The sequence below is a fragment of the Mauremys mutica genome, chromosome 1 (assembly GCF_020497125.1).
Source record: "Mauremys mutica isolate MM-2020 ecotype Southern chromosome 1, ASM2049712v1, whole genome shotgun sequence".
NCBI lineage: Eukaryota > Metazoa > Chordata > Testudines > Geoemydidae > Mauremys > Mauremys mutica.
This window is the reverse complement of record NC_059072.1, coordinates 344866048-344881459: the sequence shown is the minus strand read 5'-3', so window position 1 is coordinate 344881459 and position 15412 is coordinate 344866048. Positions and strand designations below refer to the sequence as shown.

Below are 15412 nucleotides of genomic sequence, written 5' to 3'. Positions count from 1 at the left end.
GGTCTGATATTGGGAGGCGGCGATTGGCTCCTTGAGGATGCTTCACTCGCGTGATCAGTTTCCGCGCTGTTATGGGGGGAGGGGTCTGCCGGTGTGCACGATAATTGGTGTGTGAGAACGAGGCTGTGCGTGTCACGTCACTTCCCCTTCGGGCGAAGCGAGCCGGGGGGGGGGGGACTTCCCTGAGCCAGGCCACGAGTGGGTGAGTCCAGCAACCCCCAACTGTCTGCCTGGTCCTAGGAGCCTCCCTCCCCCCCCCCCATCCCTAGCGTCCCGCCTCGTGCCCGCCGTTACCCACCCCCCCCCCACTGCTCCGCCCACCCTGCGAGCCCCCGGGAGCGGCTGCCCCACCTCGCCTCAGCCGGGCTCTGCCCCCAGCAATGGCCTTGCCGCCGCCGACCCCGTCTTCGGGACATGCGGCCTCTGCCTGGGGCTAGCTCCAGCCTGGGGCTCCCCGCCCCACCCCCGCGGCTCCGTCCCTCCCCCCGTCCCCCCCCCCCCCCATTAGTTCACTCACCGTCCCCCCAGGCACGGATTAAGAGCCCCCCCCCCCGCGGCCCGGATCCCCTGCAGGGAAGGAGACGGTCAGTGTGGCCACAGCACTGGGAGGGGGGGAGGGGGGGGTGTCAGAGCGACGCACTGCCCGTTGCTACAGAGGTGCCAGATCCTAGCCGTGCGGCTTGCTCACCTGTGTGTTAATTGGGAAGACCAGCGCGGAGACGGGCGTGCGCTGCACGTGCCTTCCTCGTCAGCATTCCCTCTAACAACCCGAGAACAGATTGGTCTAAAATGCCCGAAATGTTAACTGCACAGCCCGTGAGCTCCATCGAGGAGTCTCAGCAGGATGAGAGTGGCAGGAGTAATGCAGGTTCTGATTCACCTGTATTGCTTTTTTTCCTGAGCACTTTAAACTCGTGGCTGAAGCGGGGGCAGGGGCGGGGGGATTAACTGGTCCACTAGAGAGCACCAAACACTGATTGTAAGGGAGGGGGGGAGACACCATACCTGGAGAAGGGGGATGCTTGCTGAAGCCTGTCTGTGGTAACCAATCAAATTGTTGTGTGACACAGCCGTCTCCAGGGCTGTGCCTTTCGATACACAGCACTCTGAGACAAAAATGATATTCAGGTAATAGCAACTAAAGCTAACTCTGTCTCTCATGCATCTGACGAAGTGGGTGTTCACCCACAAAAGCTTACGCTTCAGTACGTCTGTTAGTCTGTAAGGTGCCACAGGATTCTGTGTTGCTTTTTACAGATCCAGACTAACACGGCTACCCCTCTGATACTGATTGGATGTTTTTCTATATAAACTGCACTCGAGGAGTTAACAAAACCTGTAAAATACAAATGTTACACCCCACCTCTGATCCTGTCCCGGTTTCCGAATGTGCATTTGTGTTTATTTCCTAGCTGACTGCAAATGCATAGATAACGGGGTGTTTTGACTACGTGGTGCCAATTCTTCCAACTTCTCTGCATGAAACTCCTATTGATTTATATCTGAATTTCATATTTGGAGTAGTTACAAGATCAGATTCATTCTTTGTCAACTTCTGAATTTATTCCATGTCCAAACTTATTTACTTGGTACTGTTGTGTGGTTCTGTAGCTCTCTTGTGTTTGTTCTTGAAATCAAGACTGTTATGCAGTTTTGGTAGCACTTATGGAACATAATGTGTGTACAGTCAAATCTTTCTCCGGTGCATTAATGCTATTGATAATATCTGTCCTCTCATTTGATATCCCAATGTATTTTGTCTTTCTGTGTCTATTTTCTAAACTTTGAAAACTCTGGGGCTGGGACTATCTTGCTATCTGCACAGCACTGGACATGTTGTCTGTGCATACAAAAACAAAGTTAACAAGTCCTGTAACTTGAATATTACAACTGTGCTTGTTCCAAATCTTGATTTACTTTTCCAAAATGGTAGATACGCTCTGCATGATCTGGCCAAGGCCAGAGGAGATGTCATCAATTATTTAGATACTTTGCCTTAAATATTTACAAAATAGATATTCTTTTGAAATATTTTAATATAGCTATAACTACAAACGCTGCCCTTGAAGTCATACACATATGCATACCAGAAGGGAGCTATAGGCTGATGCTGTGGATAATGTAGGACCTGGGAATTCAGTTCCCATTGAAATTTATTAAAAACACTTTCTCAAAGTTGTAAGTTTTTGGAGGGAGGGGTGTGTCTAGTGTATCTTGAAAAGGGCTATATAGGTTTGGATAGTACAATGACAGTGAATCTTGCATAGAGAAGTTTTATGACCTCTCCTGATGCAGTTGTAAAGCTCTGTGTAGTCCTTTTAAAGAAGCTTGATTTCTACATCCCGCATTGCTCAAAAGTAGCTTGTCTGTGACTTGATTTGAAGGCATAAGACGAAATGGTTCTACCCTTCTGTGGAGCAGAATACCCTTAAGTAGTCTAATTAAAATAAAAAAGAATAGCCAAGGTGTGAAGGATATTGCTCATTGTGAGCAATCGTGCCTAAACATTGCCATTATCAATAGTTTGCTTAAAAATGGCACCTTTGGAGCTCACTGGGGATACCTAAATGGTTGAATGCACAAATGATTGTCAGTTATTTGAACACTTCAGTTTGTCAGTTTCAGAAATTCACACTCTATTCTTCATTCTAAGAACTTTAACAATCTGAAGAACTATACATCATCTTAAATAAGGCCCTTAAACAAAGCCCTCCACTTCTATTTGACAGCTTTGGAACCATGTCTTTCATATTGATTAGTAGAAGATATTTCTACTCTGTAGTAACCCACAGCTGAGACAAATTGATAATTCAGTGAAGAAAACTAGAAGAACTGGGGTTTTTAATTAAAACTGTAAACAGTATAAAGTGCTAGCTCTTTTTTTTTTTTATCCTCAAATATATTTTAGGGTAGATAAAACTTTGTGCCCCAACTATATTAAAATGTTAATTTGGAATCTTACTGCTGTCTGGGTAAAAAGCAGGTGTTCATGGTGCCATATAATTAAAAGGCTTTTTTTTTCTCTATGCCAGTATACTGAGAAGGTTGCTTTACAAAAGCAACATTAAAATTCCAAGTGTTGCCCTGTTGGATTAAAAATGTTTCTCATGATGAAACATTTTAAAGAGATGCTTCAGCTTGTTTTTTGAACTTGATTTGATTTCATGTTAAAAATAGTTTGAGGGACTTCATCTATATGAGTCCTTCTGATAACTCTTTAGTTTTACAATCATGTTTTCCTATTCTTAAATGAGCTGTCGCTGTCAAATACATAAGAAATATTTCTGTAAATAGACTGTCTCACTAAAATGAGTGCTCTGCAGTTTCAGAATTGAAGTCTTGTGGTATAGATTCTTATATTTTTAAAAAACCCGCATAGCAAGAAGCATATATGAATGGCTAAATGACCCTTTGAGAAAACAGCAGCTTTGAGAGTAACGTGTGCCTGAGCAAAAATGTATATATTAAACCAGATGACCTGCATTTTTTAATTTTGGTGAAACACAAGACTGAAACTGCATGTGCCAAATGTCTGCTCAAAAGAAGGATATTTGAGTTACAGTCCCTTAAAAATAGATTTATCACAGAGGTGCCTTCTGTGACTTAACTATAGCAGGGGTGGGCAAACTACGGCCCACGAGCCGCACCGCACTGCTCCGGCCAGGGCACTGGGTTGGTTGCTGGACCGCCCGGCTCCCGGAAGCCGCGGCATGGCCCTGCTCTGGTTCTTACGTGCTCCAATGGGAGCTGCAGGGGCGCTGCCTGCAGATGGGGCAGTGTGCAGAGCTGCCTGGCCATGCCTCCGCATAGGAGCCGGACAAGGGACATACCACTGCGTCCGGGAGCCGCTTGAGGTGCTGCTTGGAACCTGCACCCCCCTGAGCCTCTCCTCACACTCCTACCCCAGCCCTGATCCCACTCCCGGTCTCCAAACCCCTCGGTCCTAGCTCAGAGCACCCTACTACACCCCAAACTCCTCAACCCCAGCCCCACCCCAGAGCCTGCACCCCAACCCTAATTTTGTGCGCATTCATGTCCCGCCATACAATTTCTATTCCCCGATTTGGCCCTCAGGCCAAAAAGTTTGCCCACTCCTGAACTATAGAGTACAGTGGTAATTCTGCAGAGAAAATTAAGACTAGTTAGGAAACTATTTAGCTCCTCATACTACTATCAGATCCACATGGGCAGACCTGTGCCTCATTGAAGTTAGTAGTGCACTTTGCTGGTCTGCACTGTTGGATCAAAATGCAGAATTATGGTCTTCATTCTCAATTGAAAGGACAACCTAGTGATATTCTGAGTGCCTCTTGAGTGCCCAGCGTCCACCTGTCCCCTGATCATTGAAGTTCAACACAATAATGCAACACCATCATGCAGGTGTCTCAGGTTTTTAACCCCATATTGTGACTCTAGGTTAAATACAAAGAGTTCCGAACAATTATGCTTTAAAGCTAGGGTGAAGCATAGTTACAATACCACCTCAAACAGTACAGTATTTTGTAGTACTCATTTGAAAAACTATTAAATGTTTCTCTTTAAAACATCTTCAAGTAGCCTTTTGTCTTCTTTTTGACAAGGAGCAGTAAATAATATACTGAGGTTAACCGGGATACAGACTACTCTGGCTTTTTTTTTTAAAAATATATATATATATATATATATATATATATAATATTTTTAAGAAAAAGAAATTAAAATTTCATAAATGAGAATCTCATCAGATCATTCTGTGTTTCTCTTTTCAGGTGACACTGTGAACACATGAATGGCAGGAGAAGACTGTTAGCTGCCTCTGTAATTTCTGTCCAAAACTCCAGCTTTGTGTATCCTTCTTGTCAAAACTGCTTTTCTAAGCTGATACTAAATTCTAATAGGTAGGTCCAGGTTGGGGCATTGCTAATTGTTAATTTGGAAAGCACCTGGCACACTTCAGGTGCTATATACATAAGTGGTTTGTAAAAAGTTGTTTTAAAACTATTATGTTAGTGCCTGGGAACTCTGGTCATGGACCAGGATCTGATTGTTCTTAGCCCCATACAAAAACAGTCCTTTCCCCAAAGAGTTTACAAATGTAACTATAAGATGACACAGCAGGGGAGACAAAAGACAGAAGGGGAGCACAATGAGAAAATTCTCATGATCATCAATGACAGTGGTCTCTGCACACTAGCAGCTTAACTTGTCAATTTTTTTGTATGCATTATGGCAATGGAGAGTTTGGGGGGGGGGTTGAAAGAGGCAGAATATGGGGCACTGAGCACATAATACGTTTACTCTTCCATAGGTTCCTTGGAGTCTAGATTCCCTAGTTTCTGCTTTCTTATGCCAGTAGGAACTATGGGTTCAATCATGCATCTATAGACACTTTCTCCTGGATGTCTTAACTTCAGTTTAACATGACTAAAACTGAGCTGGTTTCTTGAACTTCATGAACCCTTTTGACTTTCCTCATTCTGTGACTGTAGACAACCCCATCCTTCCTCTCATAACATGAGGTCCTCCTGTGTGATTTCTCCTCCTCACCATATATCCAGACAGTGCCCAAATTTTGCCCTTTCCTACTCCACAGCATTTGGCAATCACACAGTACCATTGTTCTGTAAAATCAAGAAACTCCCACAAATGTGTGGAACATCCAGACTCCTGTGCTGCCAAACTCTGGGCACTGAGACTCTGAAACACATGAAAACAATGAATTCCGTAAATACTAAATCGACACATCCAGCTTTATGAAGCTCGTTATCTCCATAGTGTCAGATATTGAAGAGAAGATACGGTAGATATTGGAGGTTTCTAAAGTCTGAGGGGGTTTTGTTATCTTTTTGATTTATCCAAAGCTCTAGATACTAGAGTAAATTAAAAAAAAAAAAATACAAAATACAAAAACTGCTGTGCTAGGAATTTCAGAGTGAAGTCAGTCATCCCGCAACCCCTCCCCCCCCACCAAAAACACATTAAAGTAACCCCAACACACACGCACCCTGGTAGCGTATATTAAGCTTATGTTTACTAAATGTGTAAAAGAGCTTCACTGAAGTTCATGGGGCTTTGCATGATCACAGGAATCTGCCTTTGTTGAGCTTATTGCAGGATTGGGGCCATAAAGAGCAAAGAATAAGGAAAAAAAAACTCTCTAAATTTTTGATTTGGTACAAGGTGTATGATGCTGGTAGTATTTATTGATGGATAGAAATTCTTACTACACCATCAATTAACGACGTGTGCTCATTTTTCCTATTGTCTTACCAGGTTTAACTGTCTAAAATGTGGCTGCACGGGTGAAGCTAAGGATGCAAACTACAGGTATAAGCTGTCCCTAAAAGTTGCTGGCACTAGTGATTTATTTGACATTACCGTGTTTGGAAGCACCTTAGAGCCATTCTTTGGGGTCACGGCAGGAAGTCTGCAGAGGTAAAGGATGCGTTTTTTTTTTTTTAATTATATAGCTGCCTCCCCAACCTCAGCCTAACAGAATCTGGAGAGGGGTGCGTGGGGATAGAGGGAGTATGGCTACATTTGTGGCTTTTAATATTTGTGGCTCTATAATGTGTGTGGCTACATTTCGTGGTTCTAAATATTTTCTTAGACCTGTTTGCCAACTTGATATCTGAGCAGTATTCCTCAGTAAGCTGATAAAAATTGGATCTGGGTAGATGGTGATTTATTTGTAAGGGAGAACTCAGGAAAATATCCACTTGTTACAAGCATGTATTTGGCACCTATCACCATATTATCTGGACACTTTAAAACACTTAAGTTGAGACATTAAAGATCTTCCTAAGAGACCAAATCCCATGAATCCTACTGCCTGCAACTTAATCCATCTACTAGGAAACTAGGTATTAACATTTGAGAAGATCTTGTCAAAGAGGTGCACCTCACAGTTTCATTTCACGAACAGTTTATTGGTATGACAGCTGTACAAGTGTTGCCAAAGTGTAGGAGAGAGACCTGAAGGATCTCTATCAAAGGTGGGTATTATCTGCCCTTTGTGAGGTTCACGTTGCATTTAGCGTTTTGGTCCCTTTGTCATTAGTGATCATTCCTGGTCTCATGGCAAGTTGCAAAATAACAGCTTTCTTCAGGTTTTTAGACACTTCTGCATCATTTAGATGCCTCACTGGAGGCATCTCTCTCTTGCACTACCTTGTGTTTTGGACATGGAGGTAAACAATGTCTTGTAGCTCTTCACTGAAGTGGCCAGGCTTGCATTTAGCAAGGAGTGAATTCCCAGGCTTGCTACTGAGAACTCAACCACCAGCCCTACAAGCTTCACCCTTTGGCCATAAAAAATCCTGCCCACAAAAATCTTGTAGTGGGATTTGACTTGAATGAGAATTTTATGCATGTGATCAGTAGGAGCAGAGTTGGACCTAAGCCAAGCATTTCTGAAAACACCACCTTAATAGCTCCCTTAGGTAGGGAATACATTCCTACCCATCTGATTTGTATTATCCTTTGCTAACTCCCTAATAACATACTTAGAATTTGTTCATCAGCTTCAAGACTATCATGTGACCTCTTCCTCTCTCAAATTTCACACACAAGTTGTGGTGGCAACCTGCTTTGTCTTACGTTCTGAATGGTTAGGAAAATATTCTTGCTTTTTATCCCAATCTGGCACCTGTTACTCCTGGGGGAATTGTGGACTACTGTGTGTGCGCATAATTAACAAGCCCCACAGATTTCTAATTTTTTGTGCAGAAAAAAGGTTCTGCTGAAATGTTGCTGCTGTTCTGCCTTTTGCCCATGAGAGGGCACTGTGGCGCAAGAACAGCAGCAGCTCCCTGCAGAAAATAAGTTCGGCAATTCCAACTTTTGCCCGCCAGAGTGCGCTGTGGCAATAGAACAAAGCTACAGCTGGTGGCCAGCAAGGGAAGAGAGAGAGCTGCCTTCTTTGCAGAGCTTGTCAGGCCAGGTCAGGAGACAGGGGCTATGGGAAGACAGACAGCATGGGGTATTGGTGGGGAGTCAGACAGGGGCTCATAAGGGCTAGTGGGGGAGCACAGACTGGGGCAGGGGCTGAATGGGAGTGGAGGCACAGGGCCATAGCGGGAAGGGAGGTGTAGACACACATGGGGACAGGGGAGTGGCTGGGTGGGGACAGAGACACACATGGGGACAAGGGAGACTGGGACGGGGAGTGGCTGGGTGAGGGCACAGAGATACATGGGGGCAGGGGAAGATGTGCCTGATTGAATGGGAGAGGCTAGGGGTCAGCCAGGAGCTGCATGGGGAAGCTCCCTAACAATCCCTTCCCACCCCCCAAAAAATCTGTTCCATACTTTTCCCACCCATACCCAACAACCCTCCAAGTTCACACCCAGGCTCCTTCCCAGCAATTTACTTCCCTCTCCTTCAGCTCCTCTGTTACCTCTGACTCCCCCAAACCTTTGCACTGCCTCTGAGGGGTGTAGGGAAAATGGTTCTGTACTGTAGTTTAAATGAATTATTACTCAGAGTTCTGTATTAATATGCCTAGTAAGGAATCTATTTGTCAAAAACAATTTCCTGAATCTCTTTTTGTTGTCTGTATTGTTACAGACATACTTGCTGACGGGTATTTTGAAATAAATGGCCAAAAATAATTGAAATTGGTGTGATTATATTGTGGTGTTTTGACAAATAAAAGTCTGTAAAAATTCACCATCTTTTAAAATATATTGTGCGCAGAATTTTTAAATTTTTGGCACATAATTCCAGCAGGAATAACCTGTCCATCAGGCAGGCACCATCATTAGAGTAATATGTGGTACCATCTTTTTACTAACTGACATTCTCATGCTTCAATTCCATGTTTTCTAGTTCCTTTATCAGCAGTAGATTATATGAATAGGGAGTGTATAGTGTCTCAAGGCTTGTCTACACTCTCAGTGCCACAATGACACTTTTATTACGCCAATAGGAGACCGTCTCCCATTGGCGTAGGTCAGGGGTTCTCAAACTTGGGGTTGGGACCTCCAGGGGGTCACAATGTTATTACATGGGGGGGGGTCGTGAGCTGTCAGCCTCCACCCAAACCCTGCTTTGCATCCAGCATTTATAATGGTGTTAAATATATAAAAGTGTGTTTAATGTGTAAAGGGGGTCGCTCTCAGAGGCTTGGTATGTGAAAGGGGTCACCAGTACAAAAGTTTGAGAACTACTGGCGTAGGTACTCCACCTCCCACTGCTAACTTCCTACTCAGATTTCATCTTTTCATTCTGTGTGTAGCTCAAAAACCTAACCCAATACCCCATCTTTAGTGTGGGTGCCCTAATCATTACAATTTAAATACTACGTAAAGCTTTCTCTGCCCCATGCCAATACTTAACATTTAGCTTTCTTCATTCAAGGTATATTCAAGATTTTAACCAAGTATCAGGAGAGCTGGACAGAGATGCATCTCCCCGTGTGTTAATTCAAGCAGTCAAAACTTGTTTCATTGGGAAAAGATTTATATTTGGAGTGAAGGTAACTTTCCACATTTGATCCATTAGCTTCCAGTTGAATCATGCAAATTTTACTAAGCAGTCTTGAGAGTCTAATGTATCGTGGTTCCACACTGACAGTAGCAGAGCAGCATGTATGATGTCTTCTGGGGACTGAAATATCCAACAAAGGCGGCAATGGGGCTAGGCCATAAGATGAGGAATCAGACCTGTGTGCCACTCTCAGTTCTGCTACTAACTTCCCATGTAATTGAGTAAGGCCCAGATTCGCAAAGGTACTTAGCAGCCTAAACCCCAGATTTAGGCATCTACATTAGGCACTACTGCCATCCACAAAACCCCCGCTTGGCTGCTGTCTGTAGGACCTTAGGCCACTTGGCACCTAAATTTTCAGGGTGAAGCTTCCTTTGACACCTACATTTCTTCCTCTGGCCACATGCATTGTTGCCTCCCTCTAGACATTCAGATGTCTATCTCTCGCCTAAGCCCCAGTACAATCCACGAATTGGGAGAACGATTTTGCCTGTGGGGTCTGATGCAATTGGCATGCTCAGAGCAAGCCTACCAAATCAGGCCCCATTCAAAACTTGCCGGGAGGTACCCACCATTGTAATTCTTAGTCTCTTTGCTAGAGCATTCACCCAGGATGTAGGAGACCCAGGTTCAATGGGGAGAAAGGATTTGAACAGAGGTCTCCCACACCTCTCAGGAGAGTGCGCTAACCACTTGGCCCTGGGATATGTCTCTCTGTCTCTCCTGATGAAGCCCAGTCCACTTTAAATAAATATCTTAGTCATTGGAGCCAGGAGACTGGACTTGAGGTCTCCCGCCTCCCAAGTGGGTGCCCTAACCCCTGGACTATAGTGTAACTTTCTCTCTCTCTCTCCAAATGTCTCGTTTGTTTGGGGGTTTTTTGTTTTTTGTTTAACATTCGGACACTGCAAGATAAACAGTGGTAAACAGATTACTATAATTGCTACAGTTTAGCACCTGCACTCACAGATCTTTATGCATTTGAGTGTTAGAGATCTCCACAGATCTGAAGACACTACTAGAAATCGATAGCTCAATGGAAACCTCCAAGGTGTTGGTTATATTTTTATTTTAAACTTTCATTTTAAACATTTTATATCTTTGTAATCTCAGGTTTTGTTAATCTAGACTGAAATGTCTGGACTAAATCCTGAGAGATACTGGTTAGCTCCCACTCCCACAGATGTGCTGGGAATTCTATGTGACCTGTGTGTTTCTAGTGCACCTATCTCCCTGGTATCTGAATACTGGAAGTTGGGAGAGCAGCTTTATGTGACACTAGCTATTCACTAAGGTTCCAGTTATTCTTCCATTATATATGTGAGTACTCTTTGTGCACCTGAACAGTCCTTTTGATGGGAATGAGGCTACTCACATTGCAAGGATTACTCAGATGATTAATGAGTGTCTGACTGGGTATAGTTGTGTACACAACTATACATGCTCCCAGCTCAAAACACCAGTATTAAACTCTGCAGCAGGTGTAGGCAACCTATGGCACGCATGCCGAATGCAGCACACGAGCTGATTTTCAGTGGCACTCACACTGCTTTAAATGAAGCTTCTTAAACATTTAAAAAACCTTATTTATTTTACATACAACAATAGTTTAGTTATATATTATAGACTTCTAGAAAGAGACCTTCTAAAAATGTATTACTGGCATGCAAAACCTTAAATTAGACTGAATAAATGAAGACTCGGCACACCACTTCTGAAAGGTTGCCGACCCCTGCTCTGCAGTGTTAAAACTAAGACTCAAATACAAAGGGATTACCCTAGTCTATAAGTATCTACATGGGGAACAAACATTTAATAATGGACTCTTCAGTCTACTAAGCAGCACAAATTCGGACTGGAAATAGGCATGTATTTTTAACAGTGAGAGTAATTAACCATTGGAATAACTTACCAAGAGTCATGGTGGATTCTCCATCACTGACCATCCACGATTAGATGTTTTTCTAAAATACCTGCTCTAGGAATTATTTTGAGGAAGTTCTCAGGCCTGTGCTATTGAGGCGGTCAGACTAAATGATTATAATGGTCCCTTCTGGCCTTGGAATCTGAATCATTCTACAGTCTGTACTTTTCACCAATACATACATAAACATACTACTCTCTTCTAAACGATATCTCCTCCCTCTCAATTGTGGTATTAAACACCACAAGCAGAACTGCAGAGTCTGTGGGTTTTCTGACACAAAGTACTTGCAGGTAGCTATAATTTGGGCAGTTGCTCAGCTGTGGCATTGCATTTCCTCTAGACACTACAGGTGTTTTAATCACTCCATGAGCTACATGCTTTATGCCTTTCTTTTTCCAAGGATGCCTCTAAATTTGAACCTGCAGTTTACATCCAGTGCATGATAAACGGGGGTGCAAATAGAGCTCCAGGTGAGGCGCCTCTGATAATCTGGCCATTAAGCTCCAGCACTATCTAGACCTAACTGAAGGGGTCTAGGTAATATTCTTCTCCCATCCATGCCCCTGGGTATCAGGGTGCCCAGCTTTGAACATTGCTCAGTATGTCATAGTTCAAAGGAAGGTATCTGGTGGCCATCTAGTCAGTTATGCAGTACGTCCCTCCTCACAAGATGGCCTTCTCTAGTGAAGTATTTTTTCTTCTGCCCGAGTGTTGTCTCTTTCCCTCAGAATTCCTACTGAGTTTTCGCCAAGCACTCTGAAAATTCATTCTATCATTGCCATGAAGGCCTTCTGGGTGGGATGTCCTTTATAGCCTTCAGTAGCGCTCATTTGCTAGGGTGCGCTGCTGTGAGACAGCAGGTTTTTCTCTCTTTCCCAAAGACCCTGATGAAAAGAGAGTCTTTAAAATGAAGTGTGGACTGAACTTGTTTGGACCTTTCTTGCTCTCAGACCCCATAAAATTTTCCTCTGTATCCAGACAAATCATTACACTAATAAACGTAATGAATTCTTTTGCAGAGTTCTGAAAACCATGATGGAGGGCACTCTGTTTCTCACAGCATTTTGCCAAACTGCTCCAGAATTAATAGACTTACAAGAGATCTTACAGCCTGCCAGATCTTCCTGCCAAACACTGCTGCTGCCGGCTTTACTGTTATCAGCTACTTCCATCGGCTCCTGCAATCTGCTAATTTCAGGAGCAGTCACAGTAGCTCACAGCGACCCGATTGTCCTTTCATTGCAGTAGATCAGCCTAGCAGTGAGCTCAGCAGCTTGTGTAGCTCTGGCAGCAACTCATGTTTTGTTCAGTCAAGTGGCCGAGAGAGTTTTTCAGTACCCTGGCAGCAGTCCTTTGGCCTGACTTCTTCATCTGTTGAGTGGGTAACAACAGAAGATTTTTCATCTTTAGAACTGGGCAAGGCTGCTGGTGAACAGTGTGAACTACAGGAGAGGGGTTTCTCTGCAGAACTATGCAGCTTAAGTCCCAGCAACCAAACCATTCAAGATTTGCAGCTCTGTAACTCTATGAATGAGAGAAATGAACAGGAAGATCGTGAATTTAGTTCACTATCCAGTAGGTCAGACACAATCACTGCGACTGAAAAACTAGAGAGCTGCGCTCATTTAAAGAGAGAATGGTCACCTGACAGGAACAGCTCTAGGTTGTTACAAAGCCCATTGGATTTGGGGGTAAAATACTCTTGCCTAGAGATTATCAGCAGACATGATTACTGTCAAGAGAAATCTTGGAACTCCTTGCTTTGCCAGAGAAAAGATGATTCATTTTGCTCCTCAGCAGTATCTCCTAATCATGGAAGTGCAACTGGAACTTCTCAGGATGACCCTGTGATTTGGGACGAGCTGCCGTTCTCTGAAAGTCTAAATGATTTCATAGCCAGAATTGAAAACAGGAGCACCATATCCCCAGTAGGTCTCAATGCTCTCAAATGTTCCCTTTGTGAAAGAAACGAGTTGGATAAAAATCATAGCAAAACATCTTGTAGGCAAGGCATTGTACATACTGCCTGCAAATCAACCACCACAACAGGGAGGTTCCCACAACTAACAGAGCATGTGAATACTTGCAAAGAGCATATTCTCTCCTGCCATCAATCACACCTCACTCCTGTAAATGGCCAAGTATCACAACGTGAGCCTTTGTACAGCATTTTATCTACAAGTACTATGGGAGGCAGAGAGTCTGACTTTATACCTGACCCATCTCTGCTAGTGCTGTCGCAGTCCTCAGCAGTTAGAGCAACTTGTGTTCTTTCAGCGGGCAGTTTTCTACAATCTGAGAAAGCAAATGTTAATATTTCAAACAATGCCCATTCTTTCACCAACCTTCAGTGTACTATGAAAGATGCAGAAATCTCATATTTTCAAAGGAGAGAGAGACCTGCCCGTTTACATTCTCTGTATGATGGCTGTGTAGCTGATTGGGAAAATAAAGACAATTGTAGTTATCCACCAAACCTAAGAACAGATCTTACAAGCTCTCGGGAACTGGGCTGTGATTCAGCAGCTCCCTACAAAGCTAAAAATACATGTAAGAGAGAATTAGAACCATTAACTAAATGGCAAGAAAATACTGTTAGAGCTATAAACCAGAATGACGTGCTACAGAACAACCCCAATCACTCCAAAAGCAGCTACAATGCTTCTGCTGACCTCTTTGAGGCTAGTGCCAGAGAGATAGAAACCATGGTTGAATTTTCAAACAAGTCTCACAACTCTTCAGTACAGGAAGATGTTTCGACTGAAAAGTACACAGCATCTGAATTAGTGTGTAGTCCATTAGATGTTGGCTGCAGCTATTTGGAGTGCAGATCCTCACTTAGTTTACCACCTCCTTTTGGTAAACACAGTACACCCATAAGTTCACTTTATGATTCAGAACTTGATCTGGTAGATACCCAGAACTTTGTTCCTTACTCACAGTCAACTCCTGTTGCAAGACCTCTTCAAAAATTCAGATCCCAGAGGGGGAGAGAATCAGTTCTCCTTAAATTGACATCTAAAAGTCCTACTAAAATCCGCTGCAAATCTAAACAGTCTAGGCCATCTTTTAAAAATACTTTATTAAGACAACTTACCAGCAAGTTCCCGAAACACAAAAGATCAAGTAACACAGCCATCAATAAATCTGTTCCACAGCAGTCGTTTGTCAACAGCGAGGTGCCAGAGAATGATTCTAAAGAATGGATCCCTCCATCGGCAACAAAATTGTTACAGCCAGCTGCATTTTCTAATTTAAAAACAGTTGGATTGCAAGCCAGGAGCCCAGCTATCTGCAAACCCATTGACAAAAAGACTATTTCTGAAAACAAAGCCAGCAGTGGAAAGTCAAGAACTGATGCATGTTTAAGAAGCAGAAAATTAAATCCTATGAATAGAGCTGGAATTCCAACAACTCCTATACCTGCAAACGCTGCTAAGGCCTTGCTTCTAAAAGATGCAGTCTCTGGAACTTGTGCCTGCTCAGAAACCCAGAAGAGCCATTCATGTGCAACTTACTTAGTGGGTGGACTGGATGAGGCAGTTAGCTGGTCTCCTGAATTGTTTACAGAAAAATACTATTCGTAAGTATGTGGCTTTTGGAAAACCTCATTTTGTTTAATTTTTGGAAGTGTGCCAGCATTGCCGGAGAAGGAAAAGGGACATTTTTAAAAAGTTTAATTATTCATATGTGTCTCAGCATCTGGCTTGTTTAAGATGAATTATACCTAGCTCCAAAGCCTTTTGCGCTGCACAGAGGTTGGGGAACACAGAACCCTGCTGTCACATTATTTTATTGTGGATGAAATGACTAAGCTAAAAAAAGTGAAATAAAAGTTTAACATTAATAGGCTATGCAACCTTACTTTTCAAGTCTATTCAAGCAAAGGCTTCTCTAGCCAATAATTGTATCTTTCCCCCGAGAGAGAGAGAGCCCTAGGAATGCACCATTCTCCTGCTTTGTTCAAAACACAGGCCCTGGATTCTGCTTCCAGTGAAATCCTTTTGTGGAAGGCTG

General features: G+C 43.3%; 1 protein-coding gene across 3 annotated transcripts in view; it reads left to right on the top strand.

Moving 5' to 3' along the window:
• The first annotated feature begins 115 nt into the window (after positions 1-115).
• Positions 116-15412, top strand: part of DDIAS (DNA damage induced apoptosis suppressor) — a 34313-nt gene continuing 19016 nt past the window's right edge. For all 3 annotated transcript variants that reach the window (XM_045020758.1, XM_045020751.1, XM_045020744.1), the window contains exons 1-5: positions 116-202; positions 4749-4877; positions 6253-6414; positions 9340-9457; positions 12415-14978. In XM_045020758.1, coding sequence (XP_044876693.1) covers positions 4765-4877; positions 6253-6414; positions 9340-9457; positions 12415-14978 — 2957 coding nt within the window. In that variant the 5' untranslated portion in view covers positions 116-202; positions 4749-4764. The remainder of the gene's footprint in view (positions 203-4748; positions 4878-6252; positions 6415-9339; positions 9458-12414; positions 14979-15412) is intronic.